Source organism: Schistocerca americana, chromosome 1, assembly GCF_021461395.2.
Source record: "Schistocerca americana isolate TAMUIC-IGC-003095 chromosome 1, iqSchAmer2.1, whole genome shotgun sequence".
NCBI lineage: Eukaryota > Metazoa > Arthropoda > Insecta > Orthoptera > Acrididae > Schistocerca > Schistocerca americana.
This window is the reverse complement of record NC_060119.1, coordinates 190527230-190545462: the sequence shown is the minus strand read 5'-3', so window position 1 is coordinate 190545462 and position 18233 is coordinate 190527230. Positions and strand designations below refer to the sequence as shown.

At 41.3% G+C, this 18233-nt stretch overlaps 1 protein-coding gene across 1 annotated transcript in view; it reads right to left on the bottom strand.

Moving 5' to 3' along the window:
• LOC124585185 (protein KIAA0100) overlaps nt 1-18233 on the bottom strand; it is a 323014-nt gene that overhangs the window by 183517 nt on the left and 121264 nt on the right. The window contains exon 16 of the mRNA XM_047131392.1: nt 7663-7831. Within this exon, the coding sequence (XP_046987348.1) occupies nt 7663-7831 (169 nt within the window). The remainder of the gene's footprint in view (nt 1-7662; nt 7832-18233) is intronic.

The following is an 18233-nucleotide window of genomic DNA, read 5'->3' as shown; positions in this document are numbered from 1 at the left end:
CACCACTCTTGTAAAAGAGTTTTACCAGCAGTCTGATCCAACATTGAGAGAGTCATGCCAAGCACCTCAGATGCGAAATGAGGAGCAGCTATATACGTAACATATTGTTTTTTTTGTTTTGTTTTGTTTCCATAATGTTCCCCCTTCTTCCATTCAAATTTGACATCATTCTCTGCAGTGGTTAATTTTTTTTTTTACAACATTTTGAAACTGGAAGTTTAAATGTACTATGGAAAGTCCAGGATGGAATAGTAACAATATTATGAAAAGAATAGATTGTTACTCACTGTAAAGATGGTACACTGAGTCAACCTCTGTCAGAAAAAAGGGCTATCTCTGGCTTCTGACCAGAATGCAACTGTCATGTTGAATGAAAGCAGCAATCCAGAGTGGGGTGGCGAAGGGAGAGGGATAGCAGGGTATGGGTGAGGGGAGTGAAGTCAAGTGCTACCTGGGGACAGGAACTAGATGGTAGCAAGACAAAGCTGCCACACACAGCCTCAGGAGGCAGTGGGGGAACATTGGGGGAGGAGGGAGGGAGGAGGAGATGAGGAGGACAGAAAAAAAGAGAGAAACAGTGAAGGGGGTCAAGATTGGTGAGTGCATCAGCAGAGAGCAGCACATATTGAGGGTGAGAAGATATGAATTGGGAGGAGGTGATGAGATAGAAGGACAGAAACTGTTGGTTGGAGGGTGTTGGGACAGTATGTTAATGTAGATTGGGTCAGTGTAATACGATAAAACTATAGGAGAACCTGAAGAAGAAATCAAAGCTGAAAGCTATAAAGAAGGCATGGCCAGGCAGCAGGTGCTGGTCATTGAACTGCACGATCAGCTCATGTGTTATCGGACTATGAGGACCAGAACCAGGCCACAACACAACGCCACATAATTGATGCAGCTTGGCCAACCTACTGTCAGTTATGCAACAGCTTCCACGCATATACTCCAGATGCTTCAGAAGCAATGCTGTTAACGTGGAGCAGGGGAAGTCATATTTAACCAAGGCCACACCAGTTATTCACTGGTTCACCAGCTGGGCAGTATGTGATGCCTTGTCTGCGTCAATTGGAGCCATCACTGTAACTCTGCTGCAACCCGGTCATAGACCAGCAACCGGCACCTGTCTCCCCAGGCCAGACAGCCAACAATGGATCAGCTGCCTGCCTCTGCTCTCCAGTCGTCTGTCCATGGGACAACTTCACCCAATGCCATAGCCATGCCACTGCTACTACCAAGACAGAAGAAGCTGCTGGCTGGCCTTTCTCCATACTGCAACTGAATGAAATCATGAAATCTTATGCAACATGCCCCCCCCCCCCCTCCCCCTCTGCTTGCCAAATCGGTGCACTAGGTCGACACTCCACTGCGCAATCAGCTAACCTCTCTGCACCTGCACCACTGGTTGCAACTACACCTGCTGCTCAGTGTGAAGCAAGAAATTCACTTTTCTAGCCAGATGGATTAGTTGAAGACTTGTTCATGTTCATGGAGAAATCAAGTTGAATGACTGAATAAAGGATTGGGTATCTGTCCAACGCTGGTCTGTCTGCCACTTCTTTATATGCCTCCTTTGTCTTCCAAACCATCTATGGACCTTACCATGCTGACAGGAAGATTTGAACCCACCATGACAAGCAAGAACTCCTCATGCTTCACTCTGGTTCCTCTGCTATCATTCCACACCTGTTACATTTTGCCTCCCGATGTGGAGTGAAGGCCTTCTATATTTGGCATCAGAATTGAGATTGGTTTGGAGACTGATGGATCAACAACACTCAAGAACATATACAACATGCTGATGCCAGAAGACTGCAAAGACTGCAAGTGCTTATTCAATAGGGACAGCAAAATATGTATGTAGCAGCATAAGGCTTTATATTTTCACTCAGGGGTTTCCATACATCCTTTGGTTCCAGCTTCCCTATTTTTTTTATGTTATGCCATGGTTAGATATTGCTGTAGTGTTCTGTAAGAGACTGAGGTTGAACTGTTAACTCCAGAAACATGCACCCAGAGTAGTTTACTGGGGCACTCTACCCCATGCTCTGAGTCACATCCCATAGTATGTTGGGTTTGTCGTAAAGTAGAACATTACACCAGCTGGTACAGAGAGAGTGCCTGGCTCAAGTATAGAAAACCTCGGGTACCCCAAAAATATCAGTAACTTTGTAATAATAAGCCAGAAGAGGCATAAGGATTTTTTGCTGAAAATAAGGAATGGTATACAGTAAATGTTAAAGGATGATAAGAGTAATATATGAATTAGTAATTAAAGATAAGAATCATCTAGGATTTAAGGTCATAACTAAGTCTGGGATATTAAGAGATGTACCTGGGAAAATGTGATGCCAAGGCAGAATAAATCTGATACTACTTAGATCATTATGATAGGTTTAAGCTGCAGTGCAATGCTTTTAGTGTGAACTAGACTAACAGTATTGCTGGGTTGGGATTATTGTCTTCAGGTCATGCAGCATTGTCTCAAAGTAGGCAAAACATTAAGATATCACATGGATGCAGGACATGTCATTGGCTGAAATGTTCTCAATTAAACTGCTCCAGGTCCTTGAGAAGCAATATTTGTGATAGTGGTAGATCCACTGGCAATAGCCAACTAAGTGAAATAAGTGTTATCGTAGGAAAATCTATCAGATGTTGGAAGAGATGTGGAAGTAAAGGAATTAAAAGGCTTTTTTTTATTGTGTGACAGGTGGAGCTGTTACAGTGGCTGAGATCATGGAAGAATTAAGTACAATACAGGTGGGGTTGATATAACACATGTTACATTATGAAGCAGGACCACTGGATAAATCTATCAGACTGAATGGAACTACTTAAGGAATAGAGTTCAATTAGATTCCCAAGTCATGATATCTTGAAACCATTACGTAAAATTACTGTAGATCTCCTACTGCTGCAAATAAACTTTTTCCAATTGCTAAGCTATCAAAATATGGTGCAAAAGAACAATGCACAACCTGCAGAGTTTACATAGACCAGCATTATTCAGAGCAGTACATGAATCATTGTTTGCAAAGATTAGTTCTGTTCCACCTAGGTTAATGTAGAACTTAGCTCACAATACACATATTCGCCTTGTTAGTCAATAATGGTAAGTTATTAAATATCAGTGTAAACTAGTAGATAGATTTCATTAATTGCGAGATCACAGTGCTAAAGTAAACAGGTAGTATGTGCACAGATTTATGAAAAAAGAATTGTGCAGGTCAAGAAGTGCCCGCTTGTTTTTACTGTTAGCGCTGGATAGTGTATCATATTGTTTGTGTACATGAGGAGTAAGACTTAACAATATTATGAAAGCAATAGTTGCTACTCACCATACAGTGGAGATGCTGAGTCGCAGAGAAGCACAATAAAAAAGACTGTGACAAAATAAGCTTTTGGCCAACAAAGACACACACACACACACACACACACACACACACACACACACACACACAAAATCAGCCCCCCCCCCCCCCCTCCACACACACACACACACACACACACACACACACACACACAGTCTCTGGCAGCTGAAGCCAGACTATGAGCAGCAGCAGCAGCAGTGCACAATGGGAGAGGCAAGTGGGTGGTGGTAAAGAGGCTGGTATGGGGAGGGGGAGCAATAGCAGGGTAGGGGGCGAGGGATGGTGAAGTGCTGCAGGGGAGTGTGCAGGGATGAGATGGAGAAAGGGTAGAGCAGCTACGTACTGTTGGGAGGTTAGACGGATGGCGGGGGAGAGAGGGGGGGTGGGGGGTAGCAGAAAAGGAGAGATGTAAAAAGACTGGGTGCATTGGTGGAATAGAGGACTATATAGTTCTGGAATAAGAACAGGGAAGGGGCTAGATGAGTGTGGTCAGTGACTAACATAGGTTGAAGCCAGAAGGGTTAGAATGATCTACAATATATTGCAGGGAGAGTTTCCACCTGTGCAATTCAGAAAAGGTGGTGTTGCTGGGAAGGATCCATATGGTACAGGCTGCGAAGCAGTCATTGAAATCGAGAACGTTGTGTTGGGTGGCATACTCAGCAACAGGGTGGTCCAGTTGTTTCTTGATCACAGTTTGTCAGTGGCCATTCATGTGGACATACAGGTTGCTGGCTGTCATGCCCACATGGAACGCACCACAGTGGTTGTAGCTTAGCTCACTGATCACATGATTGGTTTCACAGATAGCCCTGCCTTTAATAGGGTAGGTGATTTTTGTGACCTGACTGGAGTAGGTGATAGTGGGAGGATGTATGGGACAGGTCCTGCATCAGGAATATGAGCCATGAGGTAAGGGGTTGGGGGGCAGGGGTTGTATAAGTTTGGATGAGTATATTGTGTAGGTTTGTTGGATGGCAGAATACCACAGTGGGAAGTGTGGGAAGGACACTGGACAGAACATTTCTCATTCTGGGGAACAATGAAAGGTAGTCAAAACCCTAGCAGAGAATGTAATTCAGTTGCTCCAGTCCTGGGTGGTACTGAGTTATGAGGGGAATGCTCCTCTATGGACAGATGGTAAGAGTTTGGGAGGTGGTGGATGACTGGGAAGGTAAGGCAGGGTGGTTTGTTTGGTACAAGGTTGGGAGGATAATTACAATCTGTAAAGGCCGCAGTGAGACCCTGGATATATTTTGAGAGGGAATGCTCATCACTGCCGATGTGATGGCCATGGGTGTCTAGGCTGTGTGGGAGCGACCTCTTGGTATGGAATGGGTGGCAGGTGTCAAAGTGGAGGCATTGCTGGTGGTTGGTAGGTATGATATGGTCAGAGGTACTCATGTAGCCATCTTTGAGGTGGAGGTCAACAGCTAGGAAACATCTAGGAAGGTGGCTTGTTGGGTTGAGTGGTACCAGGTGAAGCGAATGGTGGAGAAGGCGTTGAGGTTCAGGAGGAATGTGGATAGGGTGTCCTCACCTTCAATCTATATCCCAACACTCGACAGATTCCAAACAAACAACCTCCTTCCTAGTCACCATGACCAACTATATCCTCACCCAAAATTACTTCTACTTTGAAGGCATTACCTATAAACAAATCCAGAGTATGGCTCTGGGCACCCACAAGGCACCATCCTATGTCAACCCATTCATGGCCATGTAGAGGAATCCTTCCTAAACACCGAGAATCCTAAACCCCACACCTGATTCAGATTCACTGACGACATCTTTGCGATCAGGATCAAAGGTGAGGACACCCTATCTATATTCCTCCAGAACCTCAACACCTTCTCCACCATTTGCTTCACCTGGTCTTACTCATCCATCAAGTCACCTTCCTCGATGTTTACCTCCGCCTAGAGTATGGCTATATCAGTACCTCTGTCCATGTCAAACCCACCAACCACCAGCAATACCTCCATTTCAGCAGCTGCCACCAGTTCCATACCAAGAGGTCCCTTCCATACAGCCTAGACACCCATGGCCACCATATCTGCAGTGACGAGTGGCCCCACTCAAAATATACCGAGGGTCTCACAGAGGCCTTTATAGACCATAGTTATCCTCCCAAGCTGTACAAAAAGAAATCACCTGTGTCTTATCTTTCCAGTCACCCACCACCACCCAAAGCCTTACCGTCCAGCCACAGAGCAGCATGCCTCTTGTAACTCTGTACCACCCAGGACCAGAGATACTGAATTACATTCTCCGCCAGGGTTTTGACTACCTCTTGTTGTGCCCAGAAATGAGAAATATACTGCCCAGTATCCTTCCCATTCCTCCCATAGTGGTACTGCAACGTCCACACAAGCTACTCAGTATACTCATCCATCCCTACACAACCACTGCTCCCAACCCTGTATGTCATGGCTCATATACCTGTAACAGGCCTTAATGCAAGACCTGTCACATACATCCTCCCACCACCACTTACTCCAGTCCAGTCACAAACATCACCTATCCTATCAAAGGCAAGGCTACCTACGAAACCAGTCATGTGATCTACAAACTAAGCTGCAATACTTGTGCTGCATTCTATGTGGACATGACAACCAAGTTGTTTGCCACATGAATGGCCACCAACAAACTGTGATAAAAAAATAAGTGGACCATCCTGTTACCAAGCACGCTGCCAAATACGACATCCTTCATTTCAATGACTGCTTCACAGCGTATGCCATATGGGTCCTTCCCACCAACACCAGCTTTCTGAATCCTACGTTCCTGTAATTCTCCTGGCCTCAGTTTTCGTTAGTCATTGTTCTCAGCCATCTAGCCCCTTCTCTATTCCCATTCCAGCACTACACAGCCCTCTACACCAATGCATCCAGTCTTTTTAGTTCTCCCCTTTTCTGCCACTCCCTCTCTCCCCCGCTCTTTGTCTAACCTCCCAACTGCCCTAACATCTCTCCATCCCCAGCAGCACTTCACAGTCCCCAGCCCCTAATCTGCTGTCCTTGGCCCTCCCTGCACCAGCCTCCTTCTTGCCCCCACCCAGTTGCCTCTCTCATCATGCACTGCCGCTGCTGCTCGTAGTCTGGCTTCAGCTGCCAGATACTGCGGTGTGTGTGTGTGTGTGTGTGTGTGTGTGTGTGTGTGTGTGTGTGTGTGTTTGCTACATAGTGAGTAGCAACTATTGTTTTCATAATAATGTTCCATTCCATCCTGGATTTTTTCAGAGGTAATACTTAGTGTTATATTTGAGACACCTATTCAAGTGGTTAGAGGAACGTGATGTAAGAAATTGAAAATGTGGGAGATGTGAATTTTATCGAATAGGTATTAAGCTGGAAGACCAGCAGATACAATGCCTTAGTGACTTATCTTGCTCATGGTGTGAAACAGTATAGCTGTTACGTAGACAAAATGCAATTAATGTACAAAAATAAGCAAGTGAGAACATGTGACTCAGTGGTTATTAGAAAATGTAGGTAAGTGCTAACAAAGTCAGATGAATAATGTACAAAGTGATACTGTGAGTGGAGGAGCAAATAAATATTCTAAATAACTGTAAATAAACTACTGTCTATGTCCCAGCAAATTACGAAGATAAATTTTCTTTGCAGAAGGGAGGAGATTGTAACAGAATAAAACCATAGGAAAACCTGAAGCAAACGTCAGAGCCCAGGACTGTAATAAGGACACAGTAAGGCAGCAGATGCTGTGTTGGTAACTGAATTGCATGATCAACTCCTGTGTCATCAGACCACAAGCACCGGAACAAGACCACAGCCCGATGTCATGCAATTGACACAGCCTGGCCCCCTTGCTTGTGTGAAGGTGTTTGTTTTTTTCTGATGGAGGATTTCCCCAAAAGGTCAATGTGTAACAGTCTTTTTTTGTGCCAGTCTGCACCTCAATGTGGCATCTTTTAGGTGAGTAGCAATCTATCCTTTTGATAATATTATTGAACTTTAATTATCACCATCCTGTATTTAGCCTACTTGTCTTTTCTCTTTTTTGTATATAATATCAATATTTTTTCCTGCACATTTCATCCTCATTTTCAAAACAGTGGTCATGAAAACTGGTATTCTGTCAGCCCTCCAAATGCATGGCCTTGGCATGGAATGCAGTAAGCAAGTGTGTGTGTGTGTGTGTGTGTGTGTGTGTGTGTGTGTGAGAGAGAGAGAGAGAGAGAGAGAGAGAGAGAGAGAATACTCACCTTTCTTATTAAGTTTCTGTGTCTTACACTAAAAAGTCATTTTTTTTTTTGCATAGTTACCTTTATGATTAAATCAGGAGGTAATGGACTATCGACAGTAAATGGTTTTTTCTGCTTTTTATGCACTAGCTTCAACCACTTGAAGTGACTAATAAATTCATTCTGTACTGTCTCAGCAAATGAATGATCATATGGGAAAATTGCTTTAAATGATACTATTGTGACACACCTGAAAGAATAAAAGTAGTTTTTTAACAATGACTTAAGAATGTCCTTGCCTACATTCAATGTAAGACATGAAAATGGAAAGTTAAAAATACAACATAAGTAAAGGGAAAAATTGTTAATTGAATATACAAGCTGGCGAAATTTGTGAACAGGATCACAAATATGAGTACTGCTTCTCAAATGCCTATAGAGGTAATTACATTTCACGGAATAAGTAGAAAAGTTGCAGAGCAAAGGAAATTTCTTCAAAACAATGACTTCAGAGTGAACAAAGTGGCAAATAAAAAGAGAAAAAGCAAACACTTATTGCAATACGTTTCTTTAACTTGTCTCTCCTCTGAGTCAGAATTCTTGTGTAATACTGACACTTCACTTTCTTTTGTTTGCTTATCAATGTAGTTAAAGAGAATGTAGATGAACCTCTGCTTCATTAGTTTTTAGTATCGATAGATGTTAAATGTGCAATATCAGCTTTGATATAATTCTTAACTTCGTTGAAGGTGGCATTCACTGTAATTTTATATACATTAAAAAAAGCCAGCACTATGCCATAATCAAGAAATAAATGCATTGTTGTATGTGAAAATTATAATCATTATTCACATTAGGCCCCTTTTGAAAAAAATTACACAATACTCATAACAAGAATATATTTTAGAATGCAGGCTTTCATGGCCAATATTTGTTTTATTGTTGCTATTTGTTTTGTGGGCATAAGGCTGTGGTCCAGGATATAATTCTCTGCCTAACGTTTTGTATTCCAATGCTGGCGACATCGTCAGAGGCTTTAAAGACTCAGAATGCAGTTACAGTCTAAGGGAAGTTCAGCAAGCTGAACTTAGGGCTAAATAAAACAAACAGCGCCAACTCTTCCCCACTGCAAGCTCCATAACATATGTCAGTGTGATGCTGTGATCTTAAGCAGCAGTCTGATGATGTCACAAGCCAACCGTAGAGTGGATGCGTGTAAACAGTTTGAATGTGTAATACTTTTCTGAGTTGTTAAAGCCTCTGATCAAGTCCCTAGCACTGAAAGATGATATATTAGGCAGGGAATTATATCTTGGAGTGCAGCCTAACTCCCATAAAACAAGCATTAGCAAGAATATATTTATCACATTTTATAACTGTCTGAAAAAAGGCAGCAAAGGGGGCCATTACTAACAATTTTGCATGACACAAATTTATTGGTAGTGAATATACCTGGTAACTACTTAAGATTCTCACATTTTTACACAAACATAATGTGGAAGATGATATGTCGCCTCCAGTCCATAGACTGGTATGATGCAGATCTCCACATTAATCTATCCTGTGGAAACTCTCATTCATTCATTCATTCATTCATATCCTGTAGATCTCACCAATAACAAGAACTTTCAGTGATGTCAAATGAATCAATGTATATCTTAACAAATGAAAAGCGAGCCATAAAAACTTAATCTGTATACAGTATTAACAACAAATATATATTGCTTGATACTATTTGTGATTATGCCAGGTAAATGTAACACAGTAAATTACAAACAAAATTGCTTAATGTAGTCAAATCTTACATCTCTTCTACAATATTTACTCCTCATGTTTTCCTCCATTACCAAATCAACTATTTCTCGACAACCCAGAACATGCCCTATCAGCCCCCCCCCTTTTTTTAGTCAAATTATGGCATACAGCTCTTCTCTCCACAACCTTATTCAGTGTCTCTTACTTACTTAAGTGATCTACTCATCTGATCTGCACCACACTTCTGCAGAACATCTCAAACTTTTTTCCTTTCTTCTCTGGACTGTTTATGTCCCTTCCAAAAGGCTTCACTCCAAACAAGTACTATAACAAAATATTTCCTAATCCTTAAATTTATATTCAAAGTTTTCATATTTGTATTATTCAGAAAAGCTTATTTTACTATTACCTGTCCTCTTTACTTCTGCTATCATCAGTTATGTTACTGCCAAATACTTTTCAATTCCCACAGCATCATCTGACTCAAATCCACTACAGTCCAACACCCTTGTTATTTCTTTGTTGATGTTCCTCTTACAACCTAAGATGCTGCTATCTGTCTTTGACTTACTTTAAGGACTTTCTGTCCTTTAAATAGTACCACAACCAGTTGTTTAACATTGTTGGACACAGGTGTGGTTGTGGCTTACTGATATGGACTGATGATCAGGAAGCTGTAAGATCTGTCTCAGTGGCTCTGACACCGTACCAAATGGATCCCAACACTGGGGAGATTACCATCCGTCCTCTCTGTGATTACTTGCAGGTTGCAAGCCTAGTCATATGAGCTTGTTTTGCCAGTCATTTAAACAACACCCACCATTACCTAATAAATAATCATTTACCATACACCAATCAAGAAGGAATTTTACAGAGCTTTTCAAAACAACAACAACAACAGTTAACTACTGTATGAGTCTGTGTTTCCTACTTTAAATAATTTCAAAGATATTAAACATTATCTAAAAACATAAATTTAATAAGTTCCCACTGATATGTTAATATGCTTTCATAAATGCAACAAAGGATGATTTAAGACAAACACTTTGTTGTTAAACAGTTTATTAAAAACTGTTTGGTTCACAACAGTGTAAGTTAAGCAATGATTCAATTTTAAAACTGTAGTTATTTTCAATGTTTGATGATATTATTTTCACCCGTTACGCCGTCAGAGGGAGTGGGATGGTGAATATAACACATAAGTGATGTATGGACCTTGAAATTAGTTTATAATTAATGAAAAAAGAGTATGTAACTCAAGCAGTGTAATCAAGCAATGAGTCACATATGTGGTATAACACACTTAATGTAAAGTAATCAACTTAAGGATCCTAGAAGCATAATCTTTACTTCTGTCCTTATGGATTGAAAACATAAGACTTTTTTTCAGTTTATTTAATTTTTGGAAAATACTTATCCTGGAAATAGGTTAAAGTTAACTCATAATTGGATACTAGTCAAGGAAGGAAATTACCATATTGTGTGTGAAAAACTCTGAAGCTGATTGGCTAAAGTATGTTCCAATCAATTCAAACAGAGAAGACAGATTTTTGTGCACAGTAGTCTCAAGAAGTTATAAGTCAGGTCTCATTGAGTGTGGAATTATTTAGTTGTTACTGTGATTTATTTTTGTTAAGAAGCATTTGTAGACTTAGAGAAAGCTTTTGACAATGTTGATTGGAATACTCTCTTTCAAATTCTGAGGGTTGCAGGGGTAAAAGACAGGGAGTGAAAGGCTATTTACAATTTGTACAGAAACCAGATGGCTGTTATAAGAGTCGAGGGGTATGAAAGGGAAGCAGTGGTTGGGAAGGGAGTGAGACAGGGTTGTAGCCTATCCCCGATGTTATTCAATCTGTATATTGAGCAAGCAATAAAGGAAACAAAAGAAAGGTTCGGAGTAGATATTAAAATCCATGGAGAAGAAATAAAAACTTTGAGGTTCGCCGATGACATTGTAATTCTGTCAGAGACAGCAAAGGACTTGGAAGAGCAGTTGAATGGAATGGACAGTGTCTTGAAAGGAGGGTATAAGATGAACATCAACAAAAGAAAACGAGGATAATGGAATGCAGTCGAATTAAGTCGGGTGATGCTGAGGGAATTATATTAGGAAATGAGACACTTAAAGTAGTTAAGGAGTTTTGCTATTTGGGTAGCAAAATAACTGATGATGGTTGAAGTAGAGAGGATATAAAATGTAGACTGGCAATGGCAAGGAAATCGTTTCTGAAGAAGAAAAATGTGTTAACATCGATTATGGATTTAAATGTCAGGAAGTTGTTTCTGAAAGTATTTGTATGGAGTGTAGCCATGTATGGAAGTCAAATGTGGACGATAAATAGTTTAGACAAGAAGAGAATAGAAGCTTTCGAAATGTGGTGCTACAGAAGAATGCTGAAGATTAGATGAGTAGATCACATAACTAATGAAGAGGTATTGAATAGAATTGGGGAGAAGAGGAGCTTGTGGCACAACTTGACTACAAGAAGGGACCGGTTGGTAGGACATGTTCTGAGGGATCAAGGGATCACCAATTTAGCATTGGAGGGCAGCGTGGAGGGTAAAAATCGTAGAGGGAGCCCAAGAGATGGATACACTAAGCAGATTCGGAAGGATGTAGGCTGCAGTAGGTACTGGGAGATGAAGAAGCTTGCACAGAATAGAGTAGCATGGAGAGCTGCATCAAACCAGTCTCAGGACTGAAGACCACAACAACAACAACAAGAAGAGTGTTTTGGAAAAAGATTGTGATCCGGTGTAATAAACATTTTTGGAAGTTTTGAGAATATTTTTGACATTCTTCCTGATAGTTGGAAAGAAAAGAAAAAGGAATGACAAAAAAGTATTCACATCAGCATGGTGTTCCATACAGTCTTAACTCCAAACATCAGGTTACTGAATACAGTGTAATATTGAGCAAGCACACCAAAACTAGCGGCTCCTTGGGTAGCAGAATACTTGTGGCGTGCACATGGGGGCTTTTTGGGCTAGGCAGTAGCGCGAAGTGTCCTGATGAACACTCACCAGTCGACGTGCAGGCAGGGAAATCAGGACGTGTTCAGTGTAAAGACGCTTCAGCTATCAAGATATTAGCAGTAAATTTTCAGAGTGTTCGGAATAAAGTTCCTGAATTTACTGCCCTCCAGGAAGCGTGTGGCACGCATATTATTCTCGGAACTGCGATCTGGCTGAACCCTGAGATAGGAAGTTCTAAAATATTTAGTGAGGGTTGGAGCGTGTATCGGAAAGACAGATTAGACACCGTAGGAGGTGGTGTCTTCATTGCAGTTGACAAAAATATTGTGTCTACTGAGGTCGAAGTAGAGAGTGATTGTGAAGTTATCTGGACACGTTAACAGAGCTAGGAGAAATAAAGTTAATTGTTGGGTATTATTACCGGACACCAGGACAGCAAAACAAAAGCTGAAATTTTAAATTTAGCATTTGAGAAATCTTTCATGCAGGAGGATTGTAAAAACATACTGCCGTTTGAGTCTCATACAGATTCCTGTATGGAGGACATAGTGATAGACATCCCTGCGGTTGTGAAGCAGCTGAATGGGTTGAAAATAAATAAATCGCCAGGTCCTGATGGGATTCCAATTCGGTTTTACAGACAGTACTCTACTGTATTGGCTCCTTATTTAGCTTGCATTTATCACAAATCTCTTGCCCAACGTAAAGACCTGAGTGACTGGAAAAAAGCGCAGGTGACGCCTGTATATAAGAAGGGTAGAAGGACGGATCCTCAAAATTACAGACCAATATCCTTAACATCGGTTTGTTGCAGGATTCTCGAACATATTCTCAGTTCGAATATAATGAATTTCCTTGGGACAGAGAAGTTGCTGTCCATGCTTCAGCACGGCTTTAGAAAGCATCGCTCCTGTGAAACGCAACTCGCCCTTTTTTCACGTGATATCTTGCGAACCATGGATGAAGGGTATCAGACGGATGCCATGTTTCTTGATTTCCAGAAAGCATTTGACTCAGTGCCCCACTGCTATGGGATTGGTTCCCAAATATGTGAGTGGCTCGAAGACTTCTTAAGTAATAGAACCCAGTACGTTGTCCTCAATGGTGAGTGTTCATCGGAGGTGAGGGTATCATCTGGAGTGCCCCAGGGAAGTGAGGTAGGTCCGCTGTTGTTTTCTATCTACATAAATGATCTTTAGGATAGGGTGGATAGCAATGTGCGGCTGTTTGCTGATGATGCTGTGGTGTACGGGAAGGTGTTGTGGTTGAGTGACTGTAGGAGGATACAAGATGACTTGGACAGGATTTGTGATTGGTGTTAAGAATGGCAGCTAACTCTAAATATAGATAAATGTAAATTAATGCAGATGAATAGGAAAAAGAATCCAGTAATGTTTGAATACTCCTTTAGTAGTGTAGCGCTTGACACAGTCACATCGATTAAATATTTGAGCGTAACATTGCAGAGCAATATGAAGTGGGACAAGCATGTAATGGCAGTTGCGGGGAAGGCAGATAGTCGTCTTCGGTTCATTGGTAGAATTTTGGAATGATGTGGTTGATCTGTAAAGGAGACCGCTTATAAAACACTAACACAACCTATTCTTGAGTACTGCTCGAGCATTTGGGATCCCTATCAGGTCGGATTGAGGGAGGACATGGAAGCAATTCAGAGGCGGGCTGCTAGATTTGTTACTGGTAGGTTTGATCTTCATGCAAGTGTTACGGAAATGCTTCAGGAACTTGGGTGGGAATCTCTAGAGGAAAGGAGGCGTTCTTTTCGTGAATCGCTACTGAGGAAATTTAGAGAACCAGCATTTGAGGCTGACTGCAGTACAATTTTACTGCCGCCAATTTACATTTCACGGAAAGGTGACAAAGATAAGATAAGAGATATTAGGGCTCGTACAGAGGCATATACAGGCAGTCATTCTTCCCTCGTTCTTTTTCGGAGTGGAACAGGGAGAGAAGATGCTAGTTGTGGTACGAGGTATGTAGATGTAGATGTAGAAACTGATGTCCAATGTTGGACTTAACCCCTTACATGGAACATATGCCTGAGAGGGTGCATGGGTCTGGAATGAAAGCAAGTTTTCCAGGGTAAATTGGCCCAAAGAGGCTTGTGACATTCACTGCACTAAGACAGAATACCAAATAAAGCTCTCAAAGCCAGCTAGAACCACAGGGCAATTTTCAACTCCTCTAGTGGAACAAACATACCCGCCTCTGAGATGGGTGTTCCATTCTAAGGGTTAAAAATCATTTCTTGACACTCAAAAGTTGTGGTTCTTAAAACAGCAGGTTGTAAATTCTGTGCTTATGCTGACTAGTGCTGACAGATCTGACATTCAAAGGAACATGATAGTACAAATTAAGAGCAAGTAGATCAAAAACTGTGTGTTAGAATGGAGTTGATAGCAGCCTGTAGACTGTTAAAATGACAATATAGGAGAAACATTTTAGACAGGAACTTATTTTATTCAACAGCCTCAATTAGACCTATAATAAAGAACCCTGTGTGCAGTAGGTAACAGAACATATTATACACCCTGCTGCTATGTACAGTGCAGTCTAACTTTTAAATGGCTTTTCCAGGCTGTACCATACCACATCACTTCATGGCAGCCCATTGTTCAAAGAAAACTCGTGGAGGTAAGGAAGTTACTTCCAACAGACAGAGAGAACATGTGCCATCACATGGTGTATTTGATATGACAAAGCAATCATCATTACCAAAATATTAAATAACATATTACATTAAATAATACACTTAAAATAATGTACAGTTAACACAGTGAAAACAAAACAGTAAAAATTAACAATGAACCAATAGATTTTTTTTATTTAGATCAACTGAACATAATAACTGAAAAGAAATTGATGGAGACAAATTGAAAAGTGAAATTATCCAGGAGTGCTTTTGTTTAACTATGTAGTATTTTCAGTAATAGGTTTCAATTTTTCTAAAGTATACAGTATGTGTATATTACCAGTTTTTACCTTTAACAGTAATGTGTTGACTTTCAGAAGTATTCAAAAATTGACGGATGGTCAATGAGCAATAGAGTGAGGCACACTGAAAATTATTGTAGGACACAAAAAAACATATGAATCAGCAAACACGTTGGAGGGGAAGACATTACAACTTGATGAAAATTAAAAGGTGGTGTGCAGTACACATGACAAGGTGAATAGATGAAAGGTAGAATAACAAATTCCTTCAAAGGGATAAGAAAAGACCAGGGCTATGACATAACCAAAAGAAAGTAGGTGGCATCAGAAAACATGCAGAACCTGTGGGGATGTCTATCACTGAGAACCACTATGCATGGAGGAGTATAAGGTCTGTTCAAAAAATTCCGGAACATTAATAATTTCGTGCCAATGGTGTGTTGCGCCAAAGTGCAGTTTGCATCCCTGCATATGCCTGTGTTTAATGTGTAACTGCTAGAGGTCTCATTGTTGTATGTCTGTTAGTTATTGTTCGTTGCTGTATTGAGTAGAATGTTGTCTCCCACAGTTTGCGAATTTTAAGATGGCAGAGTTAGAGGAGCAACGCATATGCATTAGATTTTGTGCGAAATCCCAGAAAACCTTTGCAAAGACACACCAAATGATACAGGAAGCCCACTGTGATTAGTGATTAAGCTGTACTTGGTGTTACAAATGGTTCACATGGTTTAAACATGGTCAAATTGAAGTTAAAAATGACTCTTGTTCAGGACGCCCTTCAACATCTGCCGACAATGCTTGTGTCAGGAATGCCAACAAAACTGTGCACACTAATCGAAGACTGACTGTCCAGACTGTCAGAGATGCAGAAGAATGTAACATTTCAGGTTGATCATGTCATGAAATCCTGACACAGCATCTTGGAATGCATCATGTTGCCATCAAGTTGCCCATGACTCACAAGTAAAGCTCAGAAAGACCTTTCCCCTGCAATCTGTGAAGAGCTTTTGGATCATGCAAATGAGAATGTGATGTTCCTTAAGAGAATCACAACTGGTGATGAGACAAGAATCTACATTTATGATTTTCAGACCATGGTTCAATCTTCACAATGGGTTGGGAAACATTCTTTAAGACCAAAAAAAAGCTCATCAGGTCAGGTCAAATGTCAAGGCCATTCAGATAATTTCATTTGACTTTGAAGTATTGGTTCATCATGAATTTGTGCCACAGAGACAAACTGTTAATCGATGGTACCATCGGGGTGTATTGCGATGTCTATGAGAAAATGTGTGAAGGAAATGGCGTGATATGTGGTGAGACAATTCATAGCTCTTGCATCACGATAATACATCCACACATTATCCCTATTGGTGCATAACTATTGTACAAAAAACAAAATCGCTGTGCTACCTCGTCCTCAGACCTAGCCCCAGCAGACTTTTTTTATTTCCAACATTGATAACCTCACTGAATGGGAAGATTTGCAATGATACAGAAGATAAAAGAAAATCTGCAGACAGTGCTTCGCACAATACAGCGGAGGCGTACCAAGTCTGCTTCCGGAAGTGGAAATGGTGTTGGGAGAGATGTATCAATTGTGGAGGAGAGTATTTTGAAGCAGAGCATGAACTATATAAGTAAAAAGATAAGTATAGAAAAATATTGTGTACAAAGTCCCAATATTTCCTGAACAGGCCTCGTACAGAGGAGGCATTTATTATCTAGTGAATGGTAAATGGTTGAAGATAGTAATTACAGTGGATACAGAATGGCAACATGAAAGTATGATATTCAACAAAGGTCTAACACTGGAATCATATATCTGGGGATTACATAACTCAGTGACAGCAAGGGACAGGACATTCAGTAGTCTGCCAACACCAATACCTGGAAAAACAATTACACGTCCCCAGAATGGCAAGTTATGTATGCAGCTTTCCCTGTGTTTTGTTACTAGTTTATTTCTTAAATATTGTGCTTGCTATTCTACTTAAAAGGTTCAATCCCACGTTTTTTGACTAAGTGGAAATTCAGGCAGTCTATAGCCGCAGTTTTCATTTCTTGTGAAACGGCAGCAACACAGATCATTACAGCATCAGCATTCATTGGTGACAAGTCAGCAGGGTGGGAAATTGCATATCTAGGTTTCTGTCGACTTTTATACTTTACTGCTTCAGGACCGGGGGGGAGGGGGGTTCTGCCGCCTTCAGGCAGCTGCTTCGGGGTGTAGCGTTGGCGGAGAATCTGGTGAATCGTATGGGATGACTCGAGCATTGCACGTTTTGCTTATGGGCTCTGTTGTGAGGCAACCTCTAGTGTGCCAAACATAGTGGATCTGCCCTCACAGCAGGGTGAGGGGCGGGTGGTTACACATTTGTATCACTCCAGGTGGTGGGCCAATGAGGAGACTGGTTGGCTGGTCTCACTTATGTGCCCTGAAAGTGAGCAGGTGCCTGTTCCTTCAGCAGGGTCCAAGCAGGCACACATGGGCAGAAGTTTGCTAGTTATTGGGAGCTCCCACATTAGTTGCATTATAAAGCCCTTTAGGGAGATAGCACTCAGGGCCAGACAGATAGCCAATGCGCATTCAGTATGTCTGCCAGGGGGGCCTCATCTGACATGTGGAGGAGATCTTGCCTGTAGCTACTCAGCATGCAGGTTGCTGTTGTTTGCAACTTGTGACTCACGTCAGCATGAGTCGAGAAGGCTAAGAGAGTGTTTCCACTAGAACGAGCAGATAAATAATAGTTAGCATCTCACTTAGATAGTCAACTGACATTGCTTAGTTCCAGTATGATGGACAGGAAGGAAGGAAGACTAAGTTTAACATCCTGTTGACATTGATGTCATTAGAGACAAAACACAAGATCTGACTGTGTCAAGGATGGGGGATGGAAACCGACCGTGCCCTTTCAAAGGAACCATCCTGGCATTTGCCTGGAGAAATTTAGGGAAATCATGGA